The sequence below is a fragment of the Vombatus ursinus genome, unplaced genomic scaffold (genome assembly GCF_900497805.2).
Source record: "Vombatus ursinus unplaced genomic scaffold, bare-nosed wombat genome assembly UNPS02014832.1, whole genome shotgun sequence".
NCBI lineage: Eukaryota > Metazoa > Chordata > Mammalia > Diprotodontia > Vombatidae > Vombatus > Vombatus ursinus.
The window spans coordinates 30,886,067-30,900,182 of NW_020954610.1; the positions used below are offsets into that span (position 1 = coordinate 30,886,067).

A 14,116-nucleotide genomic window follows, 5' to 3' on the forward strand; every position below is an offset into this window, starting at 1 on the left:
GATGTGGAAGAGGTGTATGGTATATTTGTGCAGAATTTGCTGATCACATTTTACTCCCCTACAGACCTTAGACTCAAACCAATGGGGATAAATGGCAGGAAATTCTCACGAGACTCAGTGTAGGTGTGCTTAACATAGCAGAAAAACTTTAATGTGAATGTATAAGATTAAGAGTGATAGGGCTTGATCTATCATTTGCAACTAGGAAAACAACTTCTGTCTTTTAGTAGGCTTATTGAAAACATTGAGCTAATAAAAGAGGCCTTAGTCCTTTTTGTGTCATGCTTTGGCAGTTTGAATCCTTTGTTTTTAAATGCATAAAATAAAACAATAGGGTTGCAAAGGAAATCCAAGTTAGATACAATTTTTTCTCTCTCCAAATTCATGTGTACCCTGACACGTGATCCGTGGATTGTCAGTTAAAAACGTCTGATCTGACGTGTTTTTGTGAACCAAAAGGGCAGGATGCTAGAGTTCATTGATAAAAATACAGGAAACAAAGCTAAAGGTGTTACCTTAACCTCATGCAGAATCATGGAGGGGCCTGTACCTCTGTAACCCAGGAAAGGCATTTTCTTTGATATCCTGGGGGGCGGGGAGAGAGTAGGATTGTTGTTGTTCCAAAAAGTTATGTTTACAGTAAATATGGACTGAATATAAGAATTCTAGATTCATAAGGTACCCCAAAAAGCTTGAAAGAGACCTTTGGGTACAAATAAAAGGAGTTATATAGGTAACTATGAAACTTAACACCTCCAAAATGACACAGATTGTAGATGAAAGTTAATAAACTAATGGATTATAAGCTAGGGATGTTTGGGGATAACTTTGGAGGTTGAATTTCTGAACAGCTGACCTATTATACTATTTTTCTGAACCTTGTGGGTAAGTAGATAATTCTCTGCTCCCCCCTGTCCTCCATGGTATTTCTACATGATACTCTACAAATGGAATAACCCTTGAATATCTTCACCCTTTACTAAGAGGGTAGTGAGAATGACATACCTATCTACTTTGGCTTTCCTTGCCTTCTCAAGGTTTCCTATGCTCGCCCGAGTTCGGCTTCAATCAGAGATGCAAATTTGTATGTCAGTGGACTTCCGAAAACAATGACCCAGAAGGAATTGGAACAGCTCTTTTCCCAATATGGACGAATTATTACTTCCCGTATTCTAGTTGACCAAGTCACTGGTAAGTAGACAAGTAGCTTCTATGTACAGTATCTTTCACTCTCTTGGGCTGGCAGATTATGAAATATTCTGCCTTCCAATATAGCAATCTTGCCTCCAGAACATATCAAAGGTATATGTGGGCCAGAAAATTGCATTTTCTGCTGGAATTGTTCATAAATATGCATGGACAAAAATAGATTGTGGTATGTAGTGAGCTAGCTTGAGTCCTTTCCACCCTGAAGGTGCAGGTTTGAAGCCTGTTTCATGGCTTGTAATAAATTTACAGCTGCTACAATCTTCCTTTCCAAGCTGCAGTGTGCAAATAGCTTCTTAGAAAATACTAATAAACAATCTTATTTCTATAAAAAAGCAACATTTAATGCAGAAATGCACAGCTGGTCCTCCAAGGGTAGGATTCCACTGGACCCAAACTGGTCGTTGTTATTGCTGAGGTTGTTTTCAAGATGCATTTTGCATAGCATGAGCTTGTATCCAAGGTTGTGGAGCTTAATAGTTAAAAGTAGATGCAGTCTGCTTTAATGTAACTTTTAACAAAATGGGAATTGGCAGAGTTACAGGATGTATTTTTCAATAGTGAGGTAGAATTTAAGGAAGAAGTTTTTTGACACCTTGAATTATTTTTTGAGCTAGAAAAAAATTATTTCAATCATCTTAAATTCATGTCTCATCTCTGTTTCCTTATCTGTAAAATGAGGGGATTTAATTAGGTGACTTTAAGTTACTTCTAGTTTTAAATTCAAAAATCCTATGAAAGAAAATTCTAGATTAACAGACTTTGAATAAATATTGGCACAAATGCTCTTTCTTCATATGAACGTCCATCTTCCTGATATGAGTATTATCAACAGCCATCCAAATAACTATTTTTGTTCTGTTCATACCATACATAACCTTATGTAAGTTTGTTCCTCTTTAGATGAAAGAATGGTCACCATAGTGGATGACTTAGGAAAAAAGTTCTATGGGATACAAGGTTTCACTTTATTAGGGAAAACAAAATTGTCTGATAGTTATGCATGTGAAACCAAGGTCTAATTTTTTCTTCCTAGTTTCTTTTACTTCTCTCATAATCCTCTTTATTCCTGTTAATATCTCACTTACAGTTATGGTAAGAAATATATTCTCTTGCTGCTGGGGTTAAATAGTAAATGTAATCCTTGAAATCTTTATGCAGTCTTTTAGAACAAAAGTTAATGTGTTATTATTTTGTACATTTCATTTAGTTCTTCTAGTAATCTGTCCTTGGTGAAGGAAATAGTATGACTTACAGTATTTATATAGGAAAAGCTAGGCTGAACTCTGTCAACTAACCAAGGTCCAATGAAGAGTTCTCTAGTACATTCAGATTATAGGCTATCTTATTCTGCAACCAGTGATTTGCTTCAGCGTTTGAAATGATCCATGATAAGCTTGAGTTTGGGTATTCTTCTCATTTGACATAGACCATAACTGTTCCATATGTTTGTATACTGATTGACAAATGGTCCAAAAAAAAGAAAAAAAAGGGAAGTGGCTGATGCTGCTTTGGATGACGAAAATCACAATCCTTCACCGGATCTTGACTTGAAGCTTCTCCAGCTTGTTGTAGGACATACTAAAGTTTGTGCTCTGTTGGCATAATTGAGAACCCAGTGTCATTTGAGGGGGAATTTTATTTGCTTAATGATTAAATAAATTCTGGGGGTGTTACCTTATAAAAAGGAGTACCATTTGCTGTTTTTTTCCTGCCACTTAAATATTTAGAATGTTAGCTTCCAAAAGGGACTTAATCTCCCTCTCCCTATCCCCCTCCCTGTCTTTCCCCCTTTCTCCCCCTTCTCTCTCTCTCTCTCTCTGTGTCACACACACACACACACACACACACACACACACACACAGTAACTTAAGTATATTACCACCAGGTGGTGTTATGAGATATTCATACCAACTGAGATAGTTATATCAACTGGATAGTAACTTTAAATTTTAAATAGGAAAAAATAATTTCTCTTTATAAAAGAGTTAACTGAAGTAATTGATAAATCACAAAACTGGTGGAACGTACTATTCCATGTCTGTATCATTAATCTTTAGCTCTCCAAAGAGTTGCTTTTCATTGACTTGGTGAACTCCCAGTATGGAAACTCCTCCTATGAAATGGAGATTTGCATTGCAATTTATAGTTTATAGTGTTTACTCAGGGCAGGTGCTGAGAACTTAAGTGATTTGCCCATGGCTGCACAGCTAGCTTATATCAGAAGAAGGAGAACTGGAACTCAGGTATTCTCAACTCTTGACTGTTCCTCTATACAGTAAAATTGTCTCTCATCAGCAGTTTATAAGTAAACGATTAGGATAAGAGCAGAAGATTAACACAAAATCTCCAAACATGCTCACTTTGACAAGGTATTTCCTAGTCAGTGGAGTTCAATACAACATGGATATATCTGCAGATTTGGTGATATTGAAAGCAATAGTTCACTGAAACAATTCTGTAATGTCTTAAGGTGCAGAATTTTGGGAAGCATTTTTCATGGTATAACCTTTATAAGAGCGTTGCTGGGGTGAAAGGGGTTGCAGTTGCATTCCATACATTTAGCTATTAGAATTTTAAATGTGTAAAATCTTGATAAATCATTCTTTTTTCCTCTGCTATGCATCTTCCATTACTTTCCAGCAAATGATGTTAGGTTTAATGTGCATCATCAGTTCTTTATAGTGGTTTTTAATAATCACTTCTTAAGGCATTCATGACATTACGTTGTTAGATACCCTGAGCACTCAAAGAACATCATGTATATAAAGAATCCGTGTTTAGGGAAGATAAGTGTTTTGTGTTAAACTTACTTTGGAGAAAGAGAAGTTCCAAATAAAATAGATGGTTGTAGTAGAAATAGACAGGCACTTAAAGATTGAAAGTTCGTAGCTTAGAGACAGTTAAGTTAATGACATCTGTTAAAAGAGTTCCTATTCCTTCTGTGAGGAAGCAAAGTAATATCCCCAGAGAGAGGATGCATTAACTGTTGAACTGCTCCATCACTTAATCTTAGCTAAAAAGCTGAAGAAGGGAATTTGAGCTTGTGGCATTCTATTCTTAATGTAAAATGTTTCATTTCATTTTCATAGGGCAGTAATAATTATGTCCAGAATATTTTGGCCTGCCTCATATCTTAAAAGTAATTTGAGCACAATTTCATTTAACCAAAAATGACATTGCATTGTTCAAGAAGATAGGCTTTGATTTGGGAGCATATCCTTAATGTGCAGCTCATTTTAATTTCAACTACAAAATTTGATATTAACTATTAATATTATTATAGCACTCATACTCAGGTGATACCTATTTTCCTTTTATATTGTTTCCTTCGGTTTTGTTCTTTTCATCTGTCTTAACTATTTAAAATCTAAAGCAGAAGTGGGCCACATGTGGTCCACAACATTCGTGAGTGTGGCTTTTCCAAATTAAAATGCAATTGGGAAATATTTACCAAAATAAATAAAAATACATTAAAATATAAATAATGCTATGATAGGGTTTTCTAACTCACTTTATACCCTTAGGAATCTTTATGTATGCTTTATTGGCCCAGATTTCTTTTTTAATTTAACACCACTAATCTGAAAAAGTTGAGGTAAGAGATCCATCATACATTGCTCAATTAATATAACACAAGAAATATGTGAAGACATTTTTAAAAGTTAGATTTTTGGATCATTTTTAAAAAGTAACTAAATGGCACTAAATCAGCCCCTAAAGTGCCTTTTTGTTACCAGGGTGTATATATTTTAAACGTAATTTTATTTTATTTTATTTAAAAGGGAAATAATTGTGTTGTCTTAATTTAGTTTCTTTGGGCAGCAGCTAGTGGTGCAGTGGATAGAGTGTTGAGCCTGGAATCTGGAAGATTCATCATCCTGAGTTCAAATGTGGCCTCAGACATTTACTGGCTATGTAACCCTGGGCAAGTCACTTAACCATGTTTGCCTCAGTTTCCTCATCTGTAAAAAGAACTAGACAAGGAAATGGCAAAGCATTCCAGTATCTTTGACAAGAAACCCCCAAATGGGATCATGAAGAGTCAGATACAACTGGAAAACAATTGAAAAACAAAAAAGTTAGTTTCCTAGTTACTCTTTGAGGAGACACTTTGAAACTTTTCAAAAGGTACTCTGGTGTTATTACTACTTTTGGTCTGTTATATTGGATCCACATGTTTAAAGGTAGTAAATAATAAAATAGTTGGTATTTCATCTAGGTAGCTTTTTGCTACTTAAATTTATCCTTAGCAAACTTAAGAACTTTGCATCTGGCCTGAAATGGTAGTTATTAATATGTAGATTGTATTTTCTTTGAATATGAAAATGTAAGGTAGATGGGATTTAATAGACAAAATACATGCTCTTGAGGAGAGGGAAATTAATGTATTTTCCCCTTCCCATCCAACACAGGAGTGTCAAGGGGTGTAGGGTTTATTCGATTTGACAAGCGGATCGAGGCAGAAGAAGCGATCAAAGGTCTAAATGGCCAGAAACCTCCAAGTGCCACAGAGCCAATCACTGTCAAGTTTGCTAACAATCCAAGCCAAAAAACCAATCAGGCCATTCTCTCTCAGCTGTACCAATCTCCCAACAGAAGGTATCCAGGACCACTAGCTCAGCAGGCTCAACGTTTTAGGTAAGTCTGATTTCGTTTTGGGCCCAGCTGTGTTGACACGAAGGTACATAAGGCTTACTGGCCACTTCTTCCAATGGGCAGTATATCCCTTGGGTTCTCAAGTTCCATACTTAGCATGAAATTATTGCCTTTGGTGGGGTATAGAGGTTGTGTTACGGAAGAACAGAGACAACAGACTTGGGCATTGTGTGTCTTGTAGACACTGAGGTAGAAGAAAAGCACTCTTTGTTCTTAGGTATTCTTAACCCATAGAATACTTAATCTCCATTGCTGTTTTAATTCGTTTGTGCCTCTTCCTATTTTGAGTTTGACCTCTTTCCTTTAGTCTGTTAATCTGCTTATACAAACATAACTATATCTGTAGCTACGGGTAGGACCTGGAGTTCTTTCCTTTCATTCATTTTTTAAAGCCCTTATTAGAATGATGATTCTGACAAGTATCATTTCCCAAAACAAATTAATAAATAAAATCAAAATTTTTTGTTCTTTCCCAATGTTAAATTGATAGTTAAACCAAGATTGCTCTCTGTGTGTATGTGTGTGTGTGTGTGTTTCCATGTCTGCACATGTACATCTTAGTTCTTTTTTTGTGAAAGAATGGAGACATCCTTGTGATGTTCATGAGTAAGGCAGTTTCTGTTTGAGCAAGTTGAATACACTTGGCCATATGGGATTTGCTAACTATAGTGCCACCCACCCTCACTCTAGCTTTATTGATTACAAGTGCATATTGATTTTCTTTTCTTTTTTAGAGTGGATGAGCTGGTTATAAAAATATGATCACAAACAGCTGTCCAATATACAGAAATATTATATAGTACTAAATTTAAATACATATATAGGACTGATAAAAATGAATGAGGGAAAAAACTAGTGAGTGCTTTTGTCCATTCTAATCTCTCCTTGGAGCTTGGCTTGAATTTTCTCTTTTAAAACTTAATGGAAATAAATGCTTAGTGAGTTATGAGATGGAATAGAATTATTTCTTATGTTTATAAAGGCATTCGATTTTTATGTAACAGGGGAAGTCCTTCCAAATAGGCCTTTTCCTCTTGAAGTGGTAGAATGGTCCCCAAACCTGCCTTTTGACATGATGACTCAGTGTTTGCTTTCTCCTTTACCTCAGCCTTTTCTTTTGGGAGGAAAAGAAAGGGCTTTTTTTTTAATTACTATTGTTCCTGATAGCATCATAGCTATGAGTCAGATTTTGAACAGTGAATTTCTTTCCATAGCATTAAACTAAAGAATGATTTTATAAGATTAAAAAGGAAGAATCCCTCACATTGTAAAGGAGTACAATAGAAAGAATTTTGTACTGGTTTGCCAAGTAAGGTCCCTATTCAGAACTTTCTGGGTAGAGAAGGGACCTAGGGTTATAGCACAGCTCTGGATATTGAGGGGGGAGGTAGGGAGGGAGACTCCTTATATTTTTATCCACACTTTAATATTATTTAGCATTTATATAGCACTTGAAGGTTTACAAAGTGCTTCACAAATGTCTGATTTTATCATCCCAATGACTGGGTTAGGGGGTAGGTGATCTTATCATTCCCATTTTAAAGATGATTGCTGCATCTTTTTCAGATTTACAAATATGAATTCTAAAAGTTTTACTAGAAGATAAACATAATTATTTTGAAGTACTTTTTAATTTCCTCATTCAAGCTATAACTTTTTAAAATAGATTTTCCTCAGAAAAGTGATACCTTTAGAGGTACATCTTAAGAAATTTTAGAAATCAGAAAATAGAATACAGTCCTGTACAATTTCTGTCAGAGCACTACCTTATTTGTAAAAGTTAAAAGGACAGGAAGGCAAATTAGGTCTTGATTCTAGGAAGGTCTTGTAGAGCAAAGGTATGGTGACAAATCAGCTGAATCCTCTATTCTGCCTTGTTCCAACTATGATGCTTAATTCAGAAAGTTAGAATTGTGATTGACTTGGTATTCTCTACCTTAAACTGGTGTATAAAGGGACAATAGGATCATGTGACAAAGGGATCAATTGTGTTGAGCAACTAAGCTGTTCACCTCATTAGGAAGAAATGTTGTCTTGTCCTTGTCTCTTCTTAACCATACTTTCTGTTTTCTGTCTTACACTTCTGTCTCTCCACATTCTTATCTTAGACAAGACACAACTTAGTGATATCTTAATATAAACACAAGCTTTAGGGGGCCATTAGGTACCAGACAGAAGTTTTGAATACCTTTATTCTTAGGACTATTTCCTCAAGATTCTCAGTAAATTGAGTGCTTGCTTGTTCTCTTCAAAAATTTGTGTGTTGTTTTTCATGTATCATGTACATAAATGTCTTGTCCCAATATCAAGGCTCCATTTTTATCAACTTTGTTTTTTATTTGTTTTAACAAAAACAGCTCTTTTAGCAGATATGACTTAGAAGATTTTTTTTTAAAGAGCATTTCCTTTTTCTGGTAATAAAGTACCTTCAAATATTTAAACTGTTGGAAAATTTTATTTATGAATTTTAAGAGCAGTGAAAATGACATGAAACATTTTACATTAAGAAAATCATCATGATGCACATAAACTATTCTATTTTTTAAATTTAAAAAATGAAAAACATCTATTTCAAGGTTATGTTTTTAATCTCTGAGAGTTTACAATTTAGTCTGTTGTACCATGTGAAGAAAAGGTAGGAAAGAAGTTCTTTTAATAGGAATAATTTACTTGACTGGCCTGACATGAGTATTTTATTGCCCACAATTTAGAAAATAAGGTAAGTGTATTTGATTGGATCAAGAATCTAATTCAAGTCCCAGGATGAGTTTCTGGAGAAATAGTGAATAGTAGTTGAATTAACTTTCAGCCAGATTTTCCATATTATCTTCTCATAAGGCAGCCTTAATTTTCTTCAGTTTGATGTCCTTTTTTGGGGGAGTGTACACAAAAACTAGTCTCATATATGTACTTTTAAAAACCTTTGAATAGCTGCTTAGTTTTAACTGAATTTGCCAATAAGAATTGCAGCTGATTGGTGTGCTGGTGGTATTGTCCCATCCCCTTTTTGAAGAGAAGGAATTATAATGGCTTTTGAGTAGTCTTGATATTTCTACAATAAGCTTCCAGCTGTTTATCTTAGAAATACATCATGACATTCAATTACAGATTTCATTTAGAAATGGAGATGGTATAATCCTGGCATCCTTTAATATAGAAAATCATTTTGAAGTTGAGATATATGTGAAACATTTTCTCCCCCCATTAACTTACATTTTTAAAATAGGGCAGGGTTTTTTTTTTTTTAAAACCATTAGATAGATGCTTTAGGGTCTTCCAATCTTAGGGATTATGTTGTTCCTTGGCTCTTTCTGCCTATTTCCTATTGCCTATATCCCAGACTCTGTGTCATGATTATCATGTGTACATTGGGATCATTTTTTCCCTCTGTCCCTTGTCTACATGCTCACACACACACACCCCACATCACATATTATATATACACATGCATTATTTAGCTAGTGGGTAGGTATCTCTAGATCCTAGGGCAACTTCTGCCCCACAGTGCCTGTGTCCTCTTCCCATTGGCAATCAACATCCATTTGGATGTTTCATGTATCATGGAGAGTCACTCTGTCCATTTGAATATAGAAGAGATAACCAAAATAAGAAACATTTGTGGTCTAGGGAATTGTATTGGAAATATTAAAGCAATGGAGTTGGGGGGTAGACAACATTAGGAAGATCCTCAAAAAAGTCGTGAGGTAAATGATTCCTCGTTTGCCAGAACTTAGAGACTTTAGGCTGTTGGAGTAGTAGTCTGGAACCTAGTAGGACTAGAATAATCTTTGTTCTGAGATTTGATCCCGTGACTCTGCAGGCTTTTTCTCTGCATGGCCTTGATTTTGGGTAGTGAGGAAAAGAGGCCAGTCTTTCGGTATTTCTGGTTGTTGCTGAATGTGCTGCTTTTCGTAGTAGACTGGTACAGTGGAATCTCTAGCATAGACGCCTTTCTGGCATATGGATGGTGAGATTCTATTTTGAGTGAATTGAAAGCTAGAGCACACGTTTGAAGAATCATGCTTTTTAAGATTTCTTTGAGAGGAGCCTATAATTTTTATAACTTTAGTAAATAAGGTAACATTTTTGGAGCTTTTGAAAGACGTGTCATTTCCTTGGTGTAGGTGCTTCCTCAACACACAGACATTGTTCTGCCTGAAAAAAAATTAATCTAATAGCTGACATCCTTATCATTAGCCTTCATGGCCTTAAGCTGGTCCTGAGAAGGCAGACACAGAATTGGCAGCTGCATCAGTACTTGAAGCCTTTCCAATGCCCTGATGCAAAAGCATTCAGGCTCATCCCAGTGTCTCAAGGATGCATTGGATGATGAAGGGAACAGAGGCTCAGGTAACAAACACCAGATGAATTCCTTGAGTATCAATTAATTTAACTTTCTTAAATTCAGTAGATTGGGATACATGTAATGAAACAACCTCATTAAAATAAGCTGTTTCTATTGTTAGTTTCAAAAACTCACTAATTTTGGTCATATGAATGGTCTATTATGCAAATAAACAACAGCATCAACAACAACAAAAAACCCTTTCATGCTAGATTAGGTAGTTAAGTCAGTGGGAATCAATGCATTTTGATAATTTAGTAACTTTGAGGTATTCATTCTTTCCTTAAGGTGATAAGTATAATTACTTACGTTTGTCTTGTCAGATTCTACTCTTTGGTGCCAGAGAATATAATGCCCTGCATAGCCATAGAGAGAAAAAATATATAGTTCATTTGTTGCTTCTGAAGGCAATGTATGTTGTCTGGTCCCTGAATCTGGGCTTTGAAAATCTGGCCTCCCCCTCCCCCTTGCCAACCAGGAAATTAGAGTGATTGCTTCCCTAATTCTGCAAAAGGTTGAAAATTTAACATGCCTATATTTTAGTCTTAAAATGCAGAAATGTGAATCTAATGAATTGGGGTTAATCAATTAGAAAAGTCATTTTGAATATCTTATTTGGGAAGATAATTAATATGGCAGTAGTATCAAGGTTAGAGGGGTTGCTTATTTTATTTAGCTTTGTTCTCTTCAGATATGGAGATATACTGAACTTTTCCTCAAAATAGAAGATAAGAGGAAACAATTATGTAAAAAGCACCATGACAAGCCGTGTTTAAATAAGCAAAAGAGAAAAATTTAAATGGAATGCTTTTGAATTTAATTGAAAAAAATGCCATGACATTTTGGTCCCCTATCTTTGATATTAAGAAAAATCTCAAATGTTATCATCAAAGTCTGTGCTCTTCCTTCCTCCTTATTTTCTGTCACATAACTTCCAAAATCTTAAGCAATCTTTAAGCTATTTGTTTTCTTTATCCCCAAGAAGCATGGTGTGGTAGAAAGAACATTAGAAAAGTTGAGATGTAAGGATTATACTTCTGGCTCTGCTACTAACTGGCTGTGTGATCATGGGCAAATCAGTTGACCAGTTGGCCCTCAATGTGTTTGTTAAATGATGGAGGATGGGGGTTGCACTAGGTGGTCCCTTCCTGACCTGAGATTCTATTTTCATGGTACTAAGTTTAAAAAATCAAAAGCAAAGCCCAGAATTGGGAATGTAAAGTGAAAGTCATCTAAGGCTTCTAGAAATTCTACTTACCTCTGTTCCTCTTCCCTGTACTTCTCTATGAGTCTGTTATTCAGAAATAAGCTGTCACATTAAAGTCTTTTCACATGAGGCACTGTAGCAGTTATAATGCAACATTCTTTGACCAGTCTTCCTTTCAAATCCCTAAATTTGGGGTTGAACAGAAGAAATTAATTGTTCTTTTTAGGTGTCATTAATGTTGAAATAGTAATTAAATCTTAGGGAAGATGAGTAAAGTCTCAGACTTTTTTTCCCCATCTCTGGAGGATTTTGACCAGAATATTATTGCAGTGGTGACTCGTGATACTTCCCTTACTAGCACAGTGTCACATGCAGAGTTGCACTGACCTGTAGTAATCGGAAACTGTTGTTTCTGTAGGAAACAATGTCTGCTGGAAGTGCTAATGGGCACTGATGTGTGGGAATGTGCACCTGTTCTCACAGTCATATGAAAGGTACTGTAATGCGTGTCACCACTGTGTTTACTGCTGCTCTGAGGCTTTGCATACACATGCTGTAAAAATGCATTCAAAGACGATGGCAGTAACAAGCCAAGCTTTCTTAAGCACATGGGGGAAAAAATAGAAGACTGAACAGTTTGCTAAATGTGTGTTTTGCAGGTTGGACAATCTGCTCAATATGGCTTATGGAGTAAAGAGGTAATGAAGAATCGCATTAGGTTCATAATATTCATAATTGTCCCCACCCTAATTGGATTAGTTTGCATTTAATTTTGGAGAAAGAGGTTACCTTTATTTCTTTCTTTCTTTATTTGTCCATAAGGTTTGTGTTGGGTTTTATTTTGCATGTTCAACTGAATGAAATGCTTCTTTTGAAGCATATCTGATTGAAGGGAAGTTTTCATACCATTGGATGCCACTGAGTCTTCAAAAAACAAACAAAAAAAAAACACCATTATTTGTTATGTATTGCATTGCGGCGGCGTAGCATGTTTGTTTGTGGGTTTTAAAAACTGCTTAATTCATCCATCAGCTCTAAAATGTTCATGGCTGTTGTGGGTAATAGGGTTCAACACTGAGTCTGGCAACCATTCACTTAGCAATTTACGATTCAAAATTACCTCTACTGTATAGCATGTTATTGCAAGCTACAGATTATCTTTTGTTCAGCAACTTCAGTATTTGTGTGTATGTGTGTGTTGGGGTTGAGGGCAGAGGAAGTTGGGGAGATGGCTAAGAACTTTGAGGGTTGGGTTGTAAGGAGGAAAACAGGGGAGATGACTGTAACCAGCTTCCTTTCTTGTTCTCGCTTTTGTTTCCTGATTTGTTTAGTAGGTTTTCTCCAATGACCATTGATGGAATGACCAGTTTGGCTGGAATTAATATCCCAGGGCATGCAGGAACAGGGTGGTGTATTTTTGTGTACAACTTGGCACCGGACGCAGATGAGAGTATCCTGTGGCAAATGTTTGGGCCCTTTGGAGCTGTCACCAACGTGAAGGTCATCCGTGACTTTAACACCAATAAATGCAAAGGTTTTGGATTTGTGACTATGACAAACTATGATGAGGCCGCCATGGCAATAGCTAGCCTGAATGGATATCGCCTGGGAGACAGAGTATTGCAGGTGTCCTTTAAAACAAACAAAACGCACAAAGCCTAATGAGTTTATTGTCCTCAGTCCGTTTATATATGAAAACTATACAACAAAGGCAAGTTAAGAGAAACTTTATACATTAGTAAATGTCTTTGTAAGTCAGTGTTGAGATGGGGATAAAATGACTACTTAGCATCCTAAGAAATATGTGAGTTTTTTATTGCTAGTATTTGAATTAAAACTTCTTAATATCTTTATGTTTGAATATGGACAAGAGGTACAGGGTTTTTACCTGTCACATTGCATTCTATTGCCTTCTTTGAAGAAGGTGGACCTTTTAAAGTGTTTCAGCTAAGGGAAGAAGTTTCTTTTCTTTTACATAACTGCCTTGAACATGTGAGTAAATATTGAGGCTTTGTGTTGTAACCCTTAAGTTGATTGTGTTCCTTTCTGTTCTTTTCCCAGTTTGCTTTGTGTTTGGTTTACATTTAATGCATTTCTGTTATGTCTGTTCAAGAAAAAAAAAAGTATTTTGAAGTTTACATTTTATTTATAAAGTTTAAAACAGTATTTATTTTGTAATTATGATTTGGGTTGGGGAAGGGGGGGCTACATTATAAACGCTTATTGTAAGAATACTGGAGAACTTTTCGTAAAGCAGTACCTTGCCAAAGAGATAAGAGCCTCTTTGATGTGGGTTTAAAAAAAGCATCTATTTTTATAAAAAAGAAAATTTGGAGAAACTTTTTACTGGTCCTGGAACAAATATTTTGACTTGAATACTTTGAGAAATCTCTTCATATGACACCTAGTGAGCTTTTAAAACTTACCAGGAAATTTGCAGTGGTTGGAAAATTTAGAAAGATTTATGACATAGGAAAATAACTTTGGAGATCTTTGTATTAAAGAAGTAGAATCAATGGAAACACTGTTGGTTTCATTTTTGTAATCATCAGTGGAGCATCTGATCAACCTGGTTATTATGTGATAAGTGGCTCACGTTGATTTGTGATTTTGAAACAAATAAAAATTTACAAAAAAGAATATATAAGAGCAGGCAAGAAATTTAAATTACCAAGAGATGGGGGAAAAAATCTGTTCTT

General features: G+C 35.6%; 1 protein-coding gene across 2 annotated transcripts in view; it reads left to right on the forward strand.

Annotated features, from left to right (window-relative positions):
• Window positions 1-13,470, forward strand: part of ELAVL2 (ELAV like RNA binding protein 2) — an 83,193-nt gene extending 69,723 nt beyond the window's left edge. The window contains exons 4-6 of one of the 2 annotated variants that reach the window (XM_027839459.1): window positions 1,038-1,191; window positions 5,622-5,847; window positions 12,749-13,470. In XM_027839459.1, coding sequence (XP_027695260.1) covers window positions 1,038-1,191; window positions 5,622-5,847; window positions 12,749-13,079 — 711 coding nt within the window. In that variant the 3' untranslated portion in view covers window positions 13,080-13,470. The remainder of the gene's footprint in view (window positions 1-1,037; window positions 1,192-5,621; window positions 5,848-12,748) is intronic. The other variant, XM_027839460.1, reaches the window with a different exon arrangement.
• The last annotated feature ends 646 nt before the right edge of the window (window positions 13,471-14,116 follow it).